The 20943-nt window shown below is 33.3% G+C and overlaps 1 protein-coding gene across 3 annotated transcripts; it reads left to right on the top strand.

Annotated features, from left to right (window-relative positions):
* Positions 1-10088: 10088 nt before the first annotated feature.
* Positions 10089-19693, top strand: LOC105043796 (novel plant SNARE 11). Of its 3 annotated transcripts, none has more exons than XR_012140643.1 (11): positions 10089-10642; positions 11138-11230; positions 12047-12140; positions 12224-12261; positions 13974-14068; positions 16858-16937; positions 17346-17402; positions 17533-17625; positions 17715-17789; positions 19088-19314; positions 19417-19692. XR_012140643.1 is itself a non-coding variant. In XM_073255600.1 (11 exons), the coding sequence occupies exons 2-11, from the start codon at positions 10569-10571 to the stop codon at positions 19178-19180; spliced, it is 792 nt and encodes a 263-aa protein (XP_073111701.1). In that variant the 5' UTR covers positions 10089-10385; positions 10471-10568; the 3' UTR covers positions 19181-19693. The 3 variants fall into 3 exon arrangements, 2 of the variants coding, with proteins under 2 accessions (XP_073111701.1, XP_073111700.1); XM_073255600.1 differs by having other exon boundaries at positions 10089-10385; positions 10471-10642; positions 19088-19693; XM_073255599.1 differs by having other exon boundaries at positions 19088-19693.
* Positions 19694-20943: the final 1250 nt, after the last annotated feature.

Raw genomic sequence — 20943 nt, 5'->3', positions numbered from 1 at the left:
GCAGGTGAGTCAGTATGTCTCTGACAGTCCTCATGTCTTTATGCTGTTACTGAAGATCATTGGACATGGACGTCAGAATATAGCACTTCGCCTTATTGTCTTCATCCATCTACTTCTCAAGTACGGTTCGTTGATCAGAGGATGGATGAGTTGGCAACACAGGTGCATCCTGATCGAGGATATGGTTCAGCTTCTCGAAACTGAGAACAATTCTCAAATTTCAGAGCTAGTCCTTGTAATTGGTTTCGGTCAACCTATTGGTGTCAAGGATTCGGACTAATGGATTTAAACTCGACATAGTTAACTGCAGAGAGAAATAATTTTTAATTAGATGTTTTGAACTTATAAATATTTGTTATTAGAATTTAATAAACAAATAAGGGCTCTCACTATTTCTACAGATCTCCCACACTCCTCGGGTGGAGAAAATAAAAATCTATATGTAATCAGTTTCTAGTGGGCATTGCATTCCCACTGATTTATGTGCACCTCACCTAATAGTTATTGATAACACACAAACCAATGAGTGGATAACTCTTTGTCCATTGCTTCACTAAGCAAGATGCAACTGGTTCGGTCTCTAAGTCCTGTGGCCTCACCTAATAATTATTGGTATATTTCTTAGTTAAATCAAATTCATTATACACCAGTGGATGCAAAGCCGTCATTGGGATCCTCACCTAACAGTTATTTGATCCAACCCCATCTCTACCTCGGGGCATCTAATGTCATAGAGTGGTTGTACCTACCTGATGCAACCGAACCACTATGACCAGTTAAGAACGATCAACACCAGATAGGCACCCGCATCTCTACGATGGTGGAAGACTGTTGGACTTAATATTAATTGAGAAGATTTAGGTTCACGTCTCATCCTTAATTAGTCATATCAGATATGACTAACCTAGTGGCAGGGGTTAGCTCGAATCATTAGCAACCTAAGTCAAGACTTAATCAACCATATTAGTCAGGTAAGTGAGATCGGTGGGAAGGTATGTCATTAACTCGATCTATACGAGTAGCTTTCAATTAAAGACCACCGGTCGAACTGCCAAACTTACCTTAGACACCAATCGGTCAATAAGCATTGATCAGGTCAGCTAATTAATTCAGGCTCGAACCATAGAGCCAAATTAGATCTTTTGATTTGATCGATAATATGTGGTTGTTAGTCGATCTGACCAAACTTACAACTATTTGAGTTGGACATGAAAGATTAGACCTAAATCTAACCAACTATTGATTTAGTTTGATCAACCACTCACACTAGACCTAATTGAGCTATCCAACCCATTAATCCATATTTTATGTAGTAAATTTCAGATCTTAATTTTTGAATTTTAGATTTTTAATTTTATATTTTAATTCTTAATTAAGTATATTATGATTATGGATTTAGTTTAGATGTCGAAATAATTTCAGATCTAAACTACATTAGTTTACATTTCAAACAAGGTGACAAATAGCATTGTTTCAGATCTAAATTAAAATCACATATCATATATAAAAAATCAGATCTAAAACTAATTAAGCATGTATCATATGCATGCAAAATTCAAATCTAAAGAAAGATCAAATATGATTGAAAACTATTTTCAAAAAATTATTTATCAAAAATCATATTTAGGTTTTTAGATCAATGATCTAAAATATCCATGCATCTCATACATGATTCAATAATTTTTAGATTTGAATAAAATTGAAATAAATCATTTAAATTAGAAACTAACTTTCAAATTTAAGATTAAAATCAGATTAAATATGTCTAATTGAAATCATGGCTTTGATACCACTGTTAGAAAAGAAAGGACAGATTACATGCATGTATTTCAAAACTATTTTGAAATCATAGCGGAATAAAATAGATTAACTATTTTATCATGCATTAAATCAAATCTAAAACCTTTCCTAACATAGATCTAAGATATATAAAATTTAAAATTAATTTATGAGATTAGATCTTATACTTTATTGTGAGTGAAAGAGCTCCACAGTCGATGATCAAAAATTTGACAGGTTCCTGGAGCCGCACAAACGTCCGACCTCTATAGATATCCACACGAGATTCGATCTGATCTGAGATTTGTCTATCTCTTCGGAGTACTAGCTCCCTTATAGAGAAGATCTTTTGATGATTGATTTGATCCTTCTTCATATCTGGAAGATGATCTTCAGTCGAAGAAGCAGTGGAGGTAGAAGAAAGGTAGCAGCAATGCAGCTTTTTCCTCGAAGTCCCACACCTCATACCAATGGAGTTTTCCTTCAAACTTGAAAAGAAGGATGCGAAAAAGTCCCTCTCTCACTCTAGTGGTCGACCAAATTTTGTTCTGATCTCAAAAGCCCTCTAGAGGTGTCCCAAAGGCAGATCCTTTTAAGGTGGCACCTGATAGAATCCTTATAGAATCAAACTCTATGAAAAATTCAAATTAAATCTTAGATTCAAACCAAAACTTATCCCTATCCAAATGAGAGAATAAGTGGTCGACCAAGAGGTGAAAAAACATAAAAAACCTCATACAAATCTAAAATTTGTGTGAGGAGAGAAGGGGCATGGACAATGGGTGGCGCATGGAAGAGTTCTTCATAAAATGGACTCTAGGATTTTGGATTAAGCCTCAAACCAAAAGTAATTTGATTTAGACCCAAACACCTAATTGAACCTAATTTAATTAGATCTCTAATCAAATTAAATCCTAATCTAATTAAGATTTAATTGAACCCAAATTTAGATCAAATCAGAAATTGATTCCATGGCAATTGAGTTATCTCATAACTCAATCAAACCAAATCCAATTCAAGTCAAACTAAATCTAATTCAATTAGACTTGATCTAAAATTTATTTCTCAATCAAATTGAGTCTAATTAGTAATTAAATTATTAATTAATTCTTCTATAATTTTTATATTGGATTAATTATTAATCATATTGATAATTATATCCTTAATGATTCATAATCGTCGATCAATCATCGGATCAGACAGAAAATTCTTTTGTGTGTGACCCCATAGGTTCTATTCTATCTAGTAGTGAGACACATTATGATCTTTATCATAATATCATTGAAACTCTTTTCGATTGATTGAAATAATTCTAACACTATTCATCAAGAATCATCGATCATCAAGATAATACTCATAGGTCCCACAATCCATCAGTGACACCTAGCAGTATATAGTGACAATCCAGTAGAATAAAAGTATGAACCTCTAAGTACAGTTATCATATGATTCAGTCCTTCTATCGAAAGTTTCGACTTGAGTCTCTTGTGAATCTCGTGGAAACTTTTTTTCAGAATTCACTTTTACTTTGACCAAAGACTTACTGAATTCAGTCTCGCAAATCACATAGGATTATACATTTTCTACTAAGATCGATAGATTCTATCTAAGTATATCCTACTCTTAACAGTGAATCTGAACCCACCATAGCCAATATACACAGCAAGGATCCGAATGGCTGGGGATCAAGTAGATGTACAGTCAAACTATAGCAGCCTCACTGCAAATAGCCAATGCACTGTAGGTCAAAGGACTAGTCATATTACTGTAGCATCGAGAATATCACTGACGAGTGAGTATATATCTAAATAATTTTTCATAATGGTCTCGCTCAGTGCAAGTTGTTCTTTAACAACCACCTGCATTATCATCTTAATGTCATCATACTACAGACTCGAGACTCATCTGCCTGTAAAAGAGATGATCATGCATCGATCTAACTGGATCGATCACTGTCATCCATCATGATCCTCTAATCGGAAGCATTTAAAAATTAACCACTAATGGTGTATGTCTCAAATTCTTAACACCTTGAGAATATGTAAAATTATCTTTATTAATTTTTAGGACAAATCATGGATACATAAATATGACTAAAAATAAGAATATCCTTTATTAATAATAAAAATTTTACAAGTTCAAATATAAACTCTGAAAATATAAATGTGTTAACCAATAATTAGCTTTCTAGGGCACACATCTAACAATTTGGTCTTGAGTCAATCAATTCACATCAAAATATGAATCGATGTGATCAACTATAACTAACCTTGACTTTGAGCTTCTTTGATCTAATCCTAATCAACCATTGATTAGATTCAATCAACTACTTAAAATCGACAATGGATTCTAATCTGATTTAATCAATTGATCCTAATTATAGTTTGATCACTAGATCTAATTTGTTCAACCCATACCAACATGTAAAAATATAATTTTTAGATTCTAAAAATAATTTTTAGATTATGTTTCATTACATGTATTAGTGGCTTATGATCTTGAAACAGTTTCATATCTAAATTTAATGTCACATATCACATATATGAAGTTTTAGATCTAAACTACAAACATATATATATATATATATATATATTAATTTTTAGATCTAAAATTAAATTTATAAATATCAAATATATATATAATCAGATCTAAAATAATAATTAAAATATTTTAAAAATATTTTTTAAAAAATTAATTCGCATCAAACTAGGATAACTTTTTAAATATAAGAGATAAGTCCTATATCAAGACAACATTATATCAGTCCGATACGAGCATTTAATCATTCTAATTTTAGATCTAAATATAAAATAAGACATATCATATACATCATTTTTCAGATCTAAAAAATTAATTTAAATATTTCAAAAATAGTTCTCAAAATCGATCATTCTTATGTTAGGACAATCTTTTCAATATAGAGGATAAACACTATACCAGGACAATCTTATACTAGCACAAGATTAATTTTAAATCATCTAAACTTTTAGATCTAAGATAAAAATTGAATTATACATATCTTAAAAATCAGTGGCTCTGATACTACTGTTAGAAAATCGGATAATGTTGCATGTATACATTTCAAAATTTTTTTGAAGAGCAGCGAAAATGAACTGAGTTAAATCCTTTAACCTTATATGCAATAGATCTCATCTATTCCTACCTAAGCTCAGGAATAAAAATATATATATAATCTAAAAATTAAAATAAAGATGAGATCGAATCTCAATATTTTTGTATGGATTGAAATACACCGCTACCGATGATCTTAGATCTGAAGTTTCTTGAGCTGCACATGAATCCGACCTCTACAGATATCGATTAGGATTAACCTTGAATCTTTCTTTTCATGATAGATACTTCTTGTTCAAGTAGGATCTTGGCTTCTTTAAACCTTGATCAACTGTTGATCTTGACTGCAATCACAACTCTCGAACTACAGCTTTTTCTTTTTGTTCCTTGCTATACAAGAGACTCCTCTTAACTCAGACATGCGAGATGATGAAAGCCCAACCCTTAGGCATTGGAAAGAGAAGAGGGAGAGAGGATGAGGCATGGAGAGGAGAGAGGGAGAGATCTAATTTTTAATTAATGAATTAATTCTAAACTCTTAGGAGACCATCTCTTATATAGAGACCTTATCTTGATTTCAAATCAAGATCCAATCGATCTAAAAAAGCTAGTCCTTATATCATAAAGATTTTTATCTTTTTAATATAATTATTTTTCAAAAAAAATAGACTTAATTGAAATGGTCATCACCTCTTTTGACGAGTAGATGGGGTGCCCCACTCAAAAAAAGTAGACTGAGTGGGTGCCCCTAATCAAAAGGGGCAGGTAGTTGGGGCGCCAATCCTTGGCACCCCTTCTAAGATTTTACACAAAAGAGAGGGGGCATAACCCCTCTCTCTCTCTCTCCTTCCATGCCAAGGCAAGAGAGGGGGCGGGCCCCTCTCTCTTCCTCATGCCACTTCAAGGGTTGGTACCCCTTGTACCTGCCAAAAGGGAGGCTTGCACCTCCTTAATTCTTTCCAATAATTTCATACTTCAAAAGAAAATATCAAGGAAGAAAAGAGATTAGTTTGCCAACTTATTAATATGATCCAATTCTCTTGAGCTTACAAATAAGTGCCCAACTAAAATCAAATTAAAATAGATTTAGATTAGGTTCGAGGCTATGGACTTGATCCAATCTTTATCTAATAAGAAATCGAAGTCAGGAGAAGAATTGGGTTTAACCATGTGCTAGCATGATTCTTTTAAACTCAATAGATTTTCAATAAATTTTAATCTAATTAGAACTTCACAAGTCCAATTGGTTAATTTAAGATTAAATCTCTTAATGTGCGATCCTATAGATTTCATTCTATCTGGTAGTGAGATATATTATGATCTCTATCACAATATCATCAAAACTCTTTTCAATGAATTGAAATAATTTCAGCTCTACCCTTGAGGGTCAAGACGATACCTGATGAATCTCATAATCCATCAGTAATACCTAGCAGTATATAGTGGCAACTCAGTAGAATGAAAGTGTGAACTCCTAGATGTAGTTATCGTATGATTTAATTCTTCTATCATGAGTCCAACTTGACAAGGGTTATGGAGAATTTGTCAGACTACATCGTTAGTCATATACTAAATTGGCTCTACTCGAGTTCATTTGTAAATTTTGTGAAAACTCTTTTTCAGTATTTACACTTGCTTTGATCAAAGACTTTCTCAACTCATCTCACAAATCGTATGGGACTTCTCTTTTTCTATCAAGATTGATAGATTTTTCTAGGTGCATCCTACTTCTAACAGTAAATCTAAACCTACTATAGCCAACATACACAACAAGGATTTGAATGGCTAGGGATCAAGAGAACAGTCAAACTCAGTAGCCTCACTACGAATAGTTGATGACACCATCGGTCAAAGGATCACTCACACCACTGCAGTGTCGAGATAACGACTGATGAGTGAGTAGACATCCAAGTGTTTCTCGTGTTAGTCATGCTCAATACAAGTTATTTTCTAACAACCATCCGTACTTTCATCTTAGTGTCCCTACACTGTAGATCTGAGCCTCATCTATCGATAAGGAAGATGAATTATGTATCAATCTCGGATGGATTGATCAATATCCTCCGTGATGATCTTTTGATCGGCAGTATTTAGAAACTAACCATTAATTAATGTATGTCTTAAATTCTCAACATCTTGAAAATATATAAAAATATTTTTATTAATTTCTAGGATAAATTATGGACACAAAAATATGATTGAATTTTTTTTATTAATATAAAAATATTACAAGTACAAAATTAAGTTTTAAAATTATAAAATATGTCAGTTAATAATTGACTTCTAAGGCACACATCTAGCATAAAGAACTATACTCTTTGCATCTTTTGTTAGGTAATTCATTGCCTATCCATTCATATGCATTACGTAAGATATTTCTCTTTAAATTTTTTATAGTATAACATTATAAATATCTAAAATTATATTTATACCCCAAAATTATACTATACATACATACATACATACATATATATATATATATGTATATATCCTTATATTTTTATTACATATATATCCTTATAAATTTTTTATTTATATGTATATTCTTATAAACTATCTCTCTTTGAATGTCTTTCCTTATCAAGTTAATGATATACATGCAAAAATAAATAATTACAAAGATATATATGTAAATTATGAATTTGTAAGAGTATGCATATAATTCTATACATTTATAAGGGTATATAGGCCAAAAATATTTATCTTTTTATTTTTCTATATGCAAAAATAAAACACATGAAAGTCAAAGTACATATATGAATTTTTTATTGTACCTTTATTGTACATTTTTTGAAAAAACCGCGTGCATAGAAATACTAATTAAAATGATGATATGCAGCTAAAATACAAAGTTGCAACTTTTGCTTATATTATTTTTCTTTAGAGCTCAATGTGATTATTAATTTTCAAATGAATAAGCAACCATGTTTTTTATAAGTACCATATTTATTATTCAGCGCAACTACATGCTTTCATACTATAATTTTTCTACCACAATCAATAATACTTGCAAGCTTATGCTTATGACTAATTGCAACTTGTTAAAGATAATTTTGATATGATTGCCATATAGATATGATTGCTCTTGATTCATTGCACTTCTTACTTGGATTACAAAATAAAATAGTACTACAAAAATAAAACAAGAAATATAGTAAAAGCAATTTTTTAAAAAAAATAGTGATATTGAAATCACTACCATTGCATCTAAAAATATTCAAATAGATTATTCAGTGACAGCGTTAATTCACCTAACTGAGCATGAAAATATTTGCACCTATACAAATATACGAGACCATACACTAAAGGATTTTACATCTTATGAATAGTCAGTTCACTGCTAATCATGAAGTATAATATTAACACGTAAAATTATATGTATGCAAAAGTATACCAAATATTGTTGACTTATTATCTGTTTAAGAAAAAAACCCCATGCTCTTCAATCAAGTATTAGCACATATGAGTCTTGGTTTCTAATATAATCAAGCATTAGCCAATTTTTATAGCCTCATAGTAATACTTATTTATTAAATTGACTAAAAAATCTAACGTGTTTCTTTTGAGAAATAGAAGCTGATCAAAGTAGCTAACTAAGATATCCTATATAAAACAAAATATTCATTATATCAGAACTTTCAAAAATTGTTTTACTATGAGCCCTTATGATGTCAAGCTTGGAAAAAAAAAAAACTGAATCACAGACAATCCATATTTCTCTTAAATTAAGGATTGTTTATTTTACCATCATTTTTTGTATTGTTATGCTAGTATGCACATCATATTGAATATATTTGGGTTGCATCTTCAAAGTACCCACCATTATTATTATCATGTACAATAAAATAAAGACACAGATAATCGCAACTTGCAAAAAATCCAGTTCCTAATGAATTTTTTTCACTTAGAAGTCCACCTTTAAACATGTTAATATCATTTTTGAAATTTTCCATGTTATTTTGTGAATTTTCACATATGTATGCTAATTATCCAAATGTTATCTTTAATCAATGATAATTTAATATTCATGGCAATAAGATGCCATTAGATGAGGTAGTTTTCATAGATGACAAGTCTAGGTTTTCTCCTACAAAGTAAAGATAGCTATCAAGGAGTACTGCCCAGTTTTTCATTTGCCATGATATCCAAGTTAAATAAACATACACAAATCAATTGCATCCTCCATTTTTGTTTTTCAAATGTATACAAGAATGCAAATTCATAGGCATTTATTCCTTTTCAATAAAATCCCAATGTTCTCTTCCTTTACGTGTCTTTTCACATCACTCATATGGCATGCTTTCTTGGCATTTCATTTTAAACTTTTAATAAAATTTATTATCTCTTTTCTTCATCATTATTTTTCTTCTATCTCACATAAAACCTTATTCCTTCCAAGTCTCTCCCTCTCAAATGATAGAAAGAAATTAGAACTTAGCCTACCTCTTATACATTATTAATTTTGTAATTATCTCCATTCTCATTTTCTCCATAAAGAACCTCTCAAACTTTTAACTTTATATCAATAAACCTAAAAACCTTCTGAAACGATAATTTTCTATCATCATATCCAATTTATCTATAATGATTAGCAATTCACAGTGCTCCATCATCATCGTTAATAGTCTTAATATAACTTAGGAACAAATTGATGCTAATTAGCTAGATTCTTTGTAAGTCAATCACTTATCAAAATCCAGAGATTATTATAAGCAAAAAATTATTATAATTTTGAAAGCACTAATTTTATCATTTATTTAGAATCTTAAACAAGTTCATAAATGAAATTTTTTTGTTGGATCAAGCCTACCATTGAGGTAGTGAATGAACTAACATGCATAAATATGTTTGTATGATTTTTTTTAAATTTTTTATATGTATTTTTATGCTTGTTAATTCATGGTCTCGTGCTGAGCTGGTGAATTTGTCCGGATCAATTATTTTTCCCTCCACGGTCCTCAAGCCAATCGATATAGCACACTGGATCGTATCCTACGACGTCAGTATCTGTGCCACCTGGAGATGGAACCCACCAAACCCATGTAGGTTTCTGACGGTGGGCGCGTGCAGTCCCGCGACGAGTGGGATTTAAATGGGAACTTTCTAGCAATACTCCTTTTTCTTCAAACGCACCCCCGTTACCAATGGACCTGGAGCACTAGCGGAGGGCGCTGAATTACAGAAAAACGAGCGTAGACTTATCAATCTTCCTCGCCTGTCTAAAAAGCGAAGCGCAGAGCTGTTCGAAAACATCTAACCCCGTGTGTCTCCCGTCATCCGCAAAGGAGATCTAAGAACCCAAAAACCCTAGATTCCCACCACCCCTCTCGATCTGTCTCCTCTCGCGCCAGATTCGGCTAGATCCGGATCGCAAATTCGGAGCCGAGGTGGATTTCGGATTGGTAGATCGGAACCTTTGCCATTCGAGCGATCGGATTCGGCCCCTTTTTTTGGATCTCTCGCGGTTCCTTTGATAGGTTTGGAGGTGCAACACTCGGGCCGCCCCATAGGTTTTGCGATGTCTCCGAGTTTTGGTAATGTGACAGCTCAAAGATGATTCTTTGGTCGGATTCGGTATGTTTTGATGAGCGCGGATTCGGTCTCTGGTTTTGTATGTAGGAATTTGGATTGACAAATTTGTTGGTTTTCGGCTACAAAATTCTGCGAATTAGATTAGTAGTAAGAAGAGTGTTGGCCTTTTGACTTCCGCTTTAGAGATGGATTTATCTGCTGTCAGTGAGGAGCTGGCTCTTCTTGACGGGCAGATCAACGATATTCTCAGAGCATTGTCGTGAGTATCTCAAAACCTTCTCCTTTGTAATTCTGGCTGGTAGAATTTTTTCAAGGCCAAATTCATGCCATTGAATCTTTTGTTACAAATTGGTTAGAAGTGATTACACAGAAGCAATAACTAGAAAGATGCAATCATTCTTTATATTGCGCGGGTTTTAACATTTCAAAAAAGCAAGCCATTCTTTCCCAAAATCATTAAAGATAGTTTATCTAATTTGAACTGTAATTGGTATAGTCTAAGTTGATAGTTTCAAGAGAAAAATTTCTCTTATTTTTGGGGTGTTCAGGAAACGAGCACAGCACAATAGATTTAATCGCTAGATGCATGAGAGTTTGATTGCATTATCAGTTGCAAAGAAGTTTCTTTTTTCGCATAATAATTGGTTTTGCGTTCAAGTTTGAGCTACCACATGTCCGGACATTAATAGCGACACGAGGCTTGTCCATGTTTTACAAGGGCTTCTTCATGCTCATGCTATGCCATTGTTGACAGAAATGGATTCCAGAAATTGGACAAGATCAAAGACCCAAATAGGCAAAGCAGGCAGTTGGAAGAGCTTACAGAAAAGATGCGGGAATGCAAAAGGTATTTAAAAGTCCGCACATTTTGTGATGCTAAAAGATATTGACGACTGAAAGTTTTCTGAATTCTTCATTCCATATTAGTTCACATGTTATCTGGAGCATGTTTTGAATAGGAGGCTGCCATTAGGTAACCTCTACTTACCTTTTACATATATATATTTTTGGTTTTGGATGTTGGTTCCCCTCATCTACAATGTGCTAGCTGCTAAGCATGGGTATTTTTAAGGTGCAATAGAGTTACCTAATGAATCTTGTTCAGAGGACACTTTTAACTAAAGCTTTGTATATTTTGGAAGTTTTTTGTTGGTATAAACTTATATATATAAGTTAAGAGTAATCGTAAAGATTGAGCCTCCTTTCAACTATTTTTGGTTGGTTGTATGAATTCTTATATGCCTATCTTTCCCCTCAATCCTCACGGATCATCTGCAGTCTGACTTAAGCTTTTCCAAATACTTGTTCATAAATTCTGCTCATGCTAGTTCTGGGCATTTCAACCTCTTTACCATGCATCCATCTCAATATTCTCAGTTGTGCTTTGTTCATCTTTTCGCTTGGTCCTTCTATTTTAGTGAAGAGAATAATATGATTATATTTTCCTAGGCATGATTTTTTGGGGCATTGTCTTGTGCTTATGTTGCTGTATTTCACCTTGTCGTATATGGTAAAAAAGGACCATCGTCTACATAGATATATTTATTGTCAAAATGTTTATTTCATTAAGAAGCCATTATTTAAACATGTCAGATATGGGATTCCAATTTTTAATGGATTATGCATTGTTGATTAATCTTCTGATTTGATTTTTCTCCTCTAGGCTTATCAAAGAATTTGATAGAGAGGTGAAGGAAGAAGAGAGAAGAAATTCTCCTGATATCAACAAATTGCTGAATGATAAGAAACAGTCTATGGTGCTTATCCGACTCTTACCATTTTATTGTTTTTCCTGATTAAATCATGATGCCTATGGATTGAAGGCAATTTTGTTTCACAGATCAAAGAATTGAATTCATATGTAACTCTCAAGAAGCAGTGAGTGCTTATCTTTGTTAAAATTATTTTATTTCATCTGTATCTGTTGTATCTTATTTGAGTATCATGTTGGTCTTCACATTTATATGAGCATCCCGATCTTTTGCTTTAATAGATTATATAACAATACTAATGCATTTTGGGCCTTGTTGCACATACTTCTGCTGGGTTCCCATAAACTAATATTCCATTCCAAGATTCTGAAACTTTACATTCAAAATTCTGAAGAGATAATCTTTGCGAATTTGTTTATGTTATATTGAATTTATTCTTCTTGTACAGTGACTGGGATGTTTGAATTACACTTGCTCTTGAATTATATCTGAAGTGCTATTTGTAGCTGAAAGATGAAGTGAACTATTTTGTTGTCGTGTTTTTGAGCTTTATGTTAAATCTTTCATATCAAGCATCCAACCAACAGTTTAGAGACTGTATGCTATATGTACATGCATGCATGCATGCATATTTCTTATACCATTCTGTTATTGATTTATGATGGGTGTGTTTGTCTATTTTTTCTATGAAAAGTCCTCTTTTAAACTTGAAGAATATATTAGATCCGTGAGGGTTATTTTCTTATTGTATAAGGATCTTATAGTGATGATTGTTTAGAATGAGGGATCTTATGGCTGTTTATGAAAAATCATTTGTTGGATCAAGTAAGATTACCATTATTGCTTGACAAATTGGGTAAGGGTTTTTAGTTTTGGTTTTTGAGGGTTTCCAAACAGTTACTGATGCTTGTGAGAAACTAAGACAGAAAGCCATGTCAAAATTAGTTCCAAACATGTATATTTGAAAAATTTGCAGCCATGCTAGCTGGAACATGCAAGCCACAATGATGGCAAGGGAACTTATTTATTTTTTTCTCAATCTGTTCTCTTTTTCTCTTTAAAATTTATTTCTGTCATTGCTCTGTCATTGTTAGCTGAAAATCCCTCTATCATAACTGTCATGGACATGATTCGACTAATGTAGGGTTGAGACATATGATATGCTTTATATAAATTTTAAAATGTCAGATTGCTTTCATATTGCAGAGCATTGGCCTTTAAATCCAAATGAGCATTGGCTCAAGAAAATTTCAAACATCTCCCTCTTGTCCATAATCTTAATGTCTAAGTAGAAATTCTTGATCCTAATTAATCGATTAGGCCTCAGGAATATCCAAGTTTGGAAATGACATCACATATCCGACAAGGCAAAAGCTCAAACAATTGCTGAATTAGCTAATGCCTATATGAAACCTAGGATCTCCACCTGCTGGTCTTCTGCCTACTGTGTATGGAGATTTAAAAAAAAAAAAGAAACATCATTATTAATGAGAAAATCTCAATGGAGTTCCAGCAACATGCTCATTTCCAAGAACAATGTGACATATTAGGCCTTGAATTTGAACAGTATAAGCACAAAAAGGTTAACAAGTGCAAAGATCGACATCCATCAATGTTGTAAATTTACCAATTGATTAAAATCAATCACAGCTGTAAACTTCTTTCTGTTCTAAGACTATTGAATTGCTCAAAGCTCTTGAATATGTAAAGCTTTTTTATTTACACTAGCAAGCTTCTTCTCTACTTCTCCTGCTCATTAAATAGTTCTTTTTTCTTTAGAAATCAGTTTGAATGGGTAGCCATCTGCTTATCAATTCAAGATCTCTTGTACGTTATCTGGAACTTTCTTTGACATCAGCTTGGCATTTGGAACCATAGGTATGCAAGTAATCTTGGAAATAAACGCATTGAGCTTTTTGACGCACATGGTGGCGGAGATGGGTTTGTTGAAGAAAATGCTGTGTTGGCATCATGTAAGATTCCTTGCTTGTTTGTGTGATATCATTCATTTTGAATCGATCTAATACATTTTGGTAAGTGGATGAGGTAACAATCTTGAGCATTTCTAAACTCCCTAATAATGCTGCCAAGTATTTAAATGTTTGATTAAATTCACAACTTTTCACCTTAGTAGTTGCTTTTAGATTAGATGTTAAGATGTGTGGCAGCTGTAGTGTATTGATTCATGCAAATCATGCTTCTTGCCACAAGATCTTCTAATGTATGGAGTACTTGAAAGCTCACAGAATCACTTGAAGTTTCATCAGATCAACACTGGTTATGACCTTTGACCTTGGGGCCAGGATGACCTTTACATTTTTCTTGATTATATTGATTGTTGTGTTTTCCTTTTTAATCAGTGGTTGGATGTGAGTGCCTCTTGATTGATCTCTTTGAGGATATCTACATGCAACTTTTGTCTTCCATATTTTCACAGTTTTGCCATCTACATTCTGTAATCTATTGGTTTATCCTTTGGGTTAAGTTTTGATATTTATACCTTGTTGAATGGAACATGGTTTCACAAAGAGCTATCACAAATAAGCTCTTTTGACTATTCTCTCCTCGTTCAATGTTGCTAGCCTTCTCTTTATGTAGAATCATGCTTGAGGATGATGATTAGACGTTACCTATCCAAAGGAATCATTGCATCTCTCCATGGAACTTCGGGACTCTGCACAGATTTTTGGTTGTTGCATGTTGATGATGTCATCCCTCTCAGAGTATTTGCTATCTTAACAAAGCTACATACTTGATCAAGTTTATGTCTACCCAATATTTGCACCAATGTATATTCTGTTTGGGAGTTATCTCAGTGATTCAATCATCTCTTAGTTTGACAATTCCCTTGCCTATTTATGAGGTACATCTGCTAGTCAATCTCCTCGCTTGGTTCACTATATGGTTCTTTGTGAGTTTTCTAATACTGTTGTGAAACCATGCCAAGTTTTCCGGTCCTTTTCCACTTGCTTTCTCAAGCACAGGGCCTACAAAATAATGCAAATAAGAGTAGCACCACGTTGTCTGCCAAGAAATTACTCGAATCTTATAATGCTTATATCCAATTAGCAAAGAAATCATGAATTTTACTATTTTGCAAACTTTAGTCTATTTTTGCATCTTCAGAGAAACTTGTGTTCATCATCCATAATATGTGATTGGACTGTTCAGGAATGCTGAGTTTGTTGAGCTGTTGTACATGAGGGCTACAGACTATTGTAGGTGTATTTTATTGCTTTTCCATCAGTGCAGCCTTCCTCCAGTTGCTCAAGTTAGAAGTGACTTGGTTGATATCGATGGGGCCTTTAACATATTTTGTATGTGCTGTCGAGTTTGTGACTGTAATTCAACTCATTATGTGATATTGCTGCTTTATGTAGGTAATCGTTTGTGATGCACTGATGAAATACATATCATTAGGATTTAGGAAGTTAACAATCTATTGCCACTTAAAAGTGGGCTGAAGTCGGAAGTTTTCACCACTGTCAGTCCTACATGTCGTTGCAGGACTTAACAACTAAAAGTTCCTTAAGCAATCCAGCAAATATTCATCTATCTTCCATTTGATTCTGATAAAGGATTTACACTGTTTGTGTGGAATTAAATATGGAGAATATCTTGGATAAGAATGAAATTGAGTTGGCTTCTTTGCTTATGAAGGAAAGCATAAATGTAACATCTGATTGGTCCTTTTGGTAACTATCTGCTTGGTGTTTGAGTGGAGAAACAAATTACCATTCTAAGCAGCAACTTGAGTACCATTACTTAAGTAGACAAGATAATGGGAGAACCATGGTTCAATAATTTTACATGGTAGGAGATCTGATTGACTTTGTATGAACTATTAATGATGGAGGAGATTGTACTCTGGCTGTAAATGAACTTTGAGCAGAGGTAGAGAGTGCTCAGGGTATCTGTTTCAGGTACAGAATGGTAATCTTGACCTATTAGATGGTTGGTGAGGAGAGCATAAAAACTTATACAATCATACTAGGGTTCTCCTCAAGTGTAATACAATGCAAAATATTCAACATATCATGATGCTTTATAAGTGTCATAGGTAATTTTTGTGGTGCCCATGATTACAGGGGAATACATTATATCAGATCTTGCAGTCAAATTCATAAAGAATTTTTTATTGACATTATAGGATGTTTGAAGCTATCCATGAGCAAAGGAGGATCCTGTAAAAATTCATATAGGAGAGTTTTGTATGATTTATCCATACATGGTAGCTGATTGATACTTTGATAGAAAACAAATGAATGACCTGCAGCTCTTTGATAGAAAATAATGGAATGACCTGCTTAACAGATATGTCAATGCTTTATGCATTCTGCTCACGATGTTATAGTATGCTGAGCTACAGGGATGTGAATTGCCTTATGATGATCCCTGCTGTAATTCATATTGTACGATAACTGACACGAATGCTCTGATGCACTTAAGACATGAATAAACCTAAGAGATGGGATGTGCTGAACCTTCTGATTAAAAAGCTAATCCAAAATGTTTGGCCATTATCATGGTGTACATTCTTGATTTTAAACTCAACCTCACTGTCAGACATTCCATTCCACATACCTGGATTTCTTTGTCAAGGCAGTCATGTTTTATTCAGTCAAGTTGAGGAATCCGACATATATATATTGAATTCTCAAGAAGTATGGTTTAATTAATCTATAGAATTTTAAATAATGGCAATATCTGGAAATTCTGGTTTAATTTAATATTGAATGAAAATCTCCTATATGCTGTGCAGCAATGACCAATCAACAACTAGTGGATACTGGAAACAGGATGATGGATGAAACAGACCAAGCTATTGAACGGACAAAAAAGGTTAGTTTCTGTTTGAGATTGCTAGTATGGTGTTGTTAGGAAAAGTGTACTGGTGTTTAGTCTCTTAGACTCGATGATATTCCAGAATCTGTCTTCTAACCTATTCTGACTTTGGAAGTGGCATGACCTGGAATTACTGGAATCCTGGTAGTGGTATATCTTTTAAATAATCCTCATATTCCAAAAGAATGGAGAAAGTTTAATAATTTTTCATACTTGAAAAAATAATGGAAGGAGATACTACTTGTAACAATTTCTGTGCCTTTCAATTTGTGTCATTTCTGTTCCTTTCAAGAGCTCTATAGAGTGGAGAACTACAGGGCACCAAGGTCCTTATTTTTGTTTTTACCTTCTCCCTTAACAAGCCTTTGGGAAGATTGAAGTTTTGACATTTGATGTTGGACGTAGGTTGTAGAAGACACCATCAATGTCGGAGCAGAGACAGCAGCTGCTCTAAAAGCACAGGTATGCCATTTTCTCAGAGTTGTCAATCTAGCATTTCGGCACATTCTTGCTATTGAGTTGATTAATTTTCCTCTGCAAGCTGCAAAGAGGTACAAATTGTTTATGACTGTACATTTCTTATTATTTTCAGACAGAACAAATGAATAGGATTGTTAATGAACTAGATTCAATCCATTTTTCAATCAAGAAGGCATCTCAAATGGTCAAGGAAATTGGTAGACAGGTCAGGTTTCCAAAAGAATTGGAGCTCCTTTCTGATTTTCTCCATATACGGCGGTGCATTGCTCCTGACTTTTTCTTCTATCATGGCAGGTTGCTACTGACCGCTGTATCATGGCCTTGCTTTTCCTTATTGTGCTTGGTGTGATAGCAATCATTATTGTGAAGGTAGGATATGTTATTTGCTTGCTTCTAAGTTAATTGAACTTCCATTTTTTAGTTTTGGAACTATTTCTGTTTAATTGGCAGCATTTGGATGATATCAGGCCTTGATATAACTTTGCCTTATAGGATCTCAAAATTGCACATTAGTGGTCACTCACTGTGCAACTAGGTCTTGCTATCAAATTCTAACCTGGACTTATCAAACTGAAACTCTGTTGCATGAGATAGCCCTTTACAGAACTATACATCTTTGGGTTCTGGAATGTATCAACGTAAAAAATTTTTATGGACTTGAGACAACCCAATGTAGGCCTATATCGCTGGACCGAGGCGTCAAACGAGCCCTTGTAAATTTCTAATATGTATTTGTATTTTTTGTCTTGTAGAAATCACCTTACTAGGCTGTTCTACCCCTTTTTCTTTAATTCTAACTTAAGCCCTGGTGTCTCCTTTTCTGATAGTAATGGTTGTGCAAACATGCTCACCTTTTAAAAAATATAGAAACAATGGGGTAACTGATACTATAGTTCCTCTCTCTCTCTCTCTCACACACACACACACGCATGCATGCGCGCACACACACACAAACACATTCCCATGCATGCACACACCTCCTGCTCTCAAGTACTCACATTTTTATCCAAAAAAAATTTCTTTCTCCAGCACTTTCTAAATAATCAATAGAGTCGTCATCATCCTCAGACATTATATTATATAGAGCTCTGTTATATGTTTGTGGGAGTTGTGGATTGGCATTATATCAACAAAACAATGCACAAGTGTAGGAAAATATGATCTGAAACTTTGGCATCATTTGACGTCCATCTCTCTTTCTCTATATTAGAGGGAAATCCCTAATATTATGCAGGTACAAATTGCAGACTCGAGCGACTTCGGTCTTTTCAAATACCATTTGCATATGAGTTTTCCTCTTTTTTTATCTCTTTCTTTTCTCAATGGGAGGAATAGAATGGTTAAAAGAATATTCTCTTCCTTAAATATAATTCTCAACTTCCTAGAAGTATCGATCCCTGCAATACAACAGAGCTGCAGCTATGATTTTCCTATTGAATCAGTTAGTAGAGCAAGGATGTTTGTTTTTTCAAAGTTGTTGGAATCTACCTGTTACATAGTTTTGTCTATGGGGACCTTCTAATGTTATCCCAAGATTAGCCAAAGTCTCATGTCATGCATGCAAGTTTCTGTCTATGGGAACGATATTTCTTTTTAAGTATTCTATTTTTGTTGTTGGATTTACTTTTCTCGTAAATATGTTAAGTCATGTTGTTTTAAATATCCAGATTGTGAACCCGCACAACAAGGACATTCGTGATATCCCTGGACTCGCTCCACCAGCCAACAGAAAACTGCTTTGGGTTCGTAATTATAGATAAAAGTTCATTCTTCTACTATAGTTGTGTGCTCCTTGACGGCTATTACAATTAGTTCCCTACACCTGACAAGGCAATTTTTATCAACTAATGCCAGCTGAGACCTTTCATTGTTGGTTCTATGGTTCATTTCTCATGTAAGTTGGTTTTTTCGCCCTAAGAAAAATCTGAATTTCAAATCGAGATATGCTGAATCAAAATGAGAACATGTTTTCCAAAAATTACATGTTGAATTTCAGTATGATCCTCATCTTGGCGCTGGCATGTTATTTCTACCATGAATACTGTCCACAGCAAATTATCCCTATCGAAAGGGACCAGAGTTACTGCTGATATGCCATTGCTTGTATTCATAAATTATGTTGCCTCAACATTCTCACCATTTAAAATGTAACCCAGATCTGTATATTCCAACAAACGACAGGCATTGCGTATTTGCTTTTTAAGGAGTTTGTTTATGTGGAAAATGAATAAATTTAATTAAAGTTACTTTGAACAATCAGTCTTTCCGCGGCCTAATTATACAATTTGAGTGGATTGATGGGTAATAATAATGTTGGTCAATGCCAATGCCCATACATTTTTGCTATTAAATACTGTCTACTTTTGTAGTTTAACATCAAGTATTTTTACATCCTACTGTTGGATTGCAAATGATAATTTGTTTTGTACATAACTAGCACAATGCTAAGGCGGTACCCTAGTCTGTTGGTTTTGCAAATATAGATACGTGGAAATTTGAGATTGAAAATAGAGTATGTATATTGATCTAATTATGAATTTGAGTAATTTAAGGGGAAATGATTTTTGTTTTGAGAGAGGGAGGGAGAATGGGAGAGAGAGAGAGAGTATAAAAGGCTACACAGAGAACAAGAGAGAAGGCGGATGGATAGTTGGATGAGAGAGTTTTGTCATGGTATGGATAGAAGAGCACCCTAAATTGAGTTTGGGTTACTTAGAAAGAGTAAGAAGTAATTGGCCATTAAATACAATAAAAAAATGAAGATAGAAATAGACCACCACAGTAATAGAGTAATTATAATTAATAAAAATAATTTATTTTATCGCTCATCAAATCTTACTTGGCATGCTCTAATAATCGAATATATGTCAACTCCAAATCCACTCTCCATAACCTGTTGATTATTTATAGTAATAATATATATATAGATATATATAATTTCAACATAAAGTAAACTATAAATATAATAATTTAATTGAAGCAAATATAAAATAAAGCAAACATTCGAAGTAACAGTTTTGATCAAAATAAATTGAATAATGAAATTGTTTAAGAATCAATAATTTAGGGTGTTCAGAATGTAGTAGCTACTATGGTGAACTATGAAGCATAATCTTAGGATCTTAGCATATAATGCTTTATATCATTCAATTTTCATCAAAATATGCGAATATGTTCTTTTTTTCATCAAATTTAATGAATCTTAAAACACTACATCAGGATGCTTTGAGATTCAATTTGCTTTGTGCTGATGTCAAGCCGTTTGCAATGACCATTGGGAAAACCCGGTAAGTATCCAAGTAGAAATAGTGCAAACCTATTCATCTAGTTATTCAACAACTAATTAAAACAAAAAAAATATAGTAAAAAAATATGAAAAATAACAAATTAAGTAGAATAGATGGCAATGAATTTGACTGAAAAAAATAATTACATAGATATATTGTGATTTTGCATAAAATAACAGTTGATTAGGATAGAAGATACTGGGAAAAATAATAAAAGAAAGACAAAGGCAATTTGC

Source organism: Elaeis guineensis, chromosome 4, assembly GCF_000442705.2.
Source record: "Elaeis guineensis isolate ETL-2024a chromosome 4, EG11, whole genome shotgun sequence".
Taxonomy (NCBI): Eukaryota; Viridiplantae; Streptophyta; class Magnoliopsida; order Arecales; family Arecaceae; genus Elaeis; species Elaeis guineensis.
The sequence above is the reverse complement of the archived record's forward strand: the minus strand, read 5'-3'. Positions and strand labels throughout refer to the sequence as shown.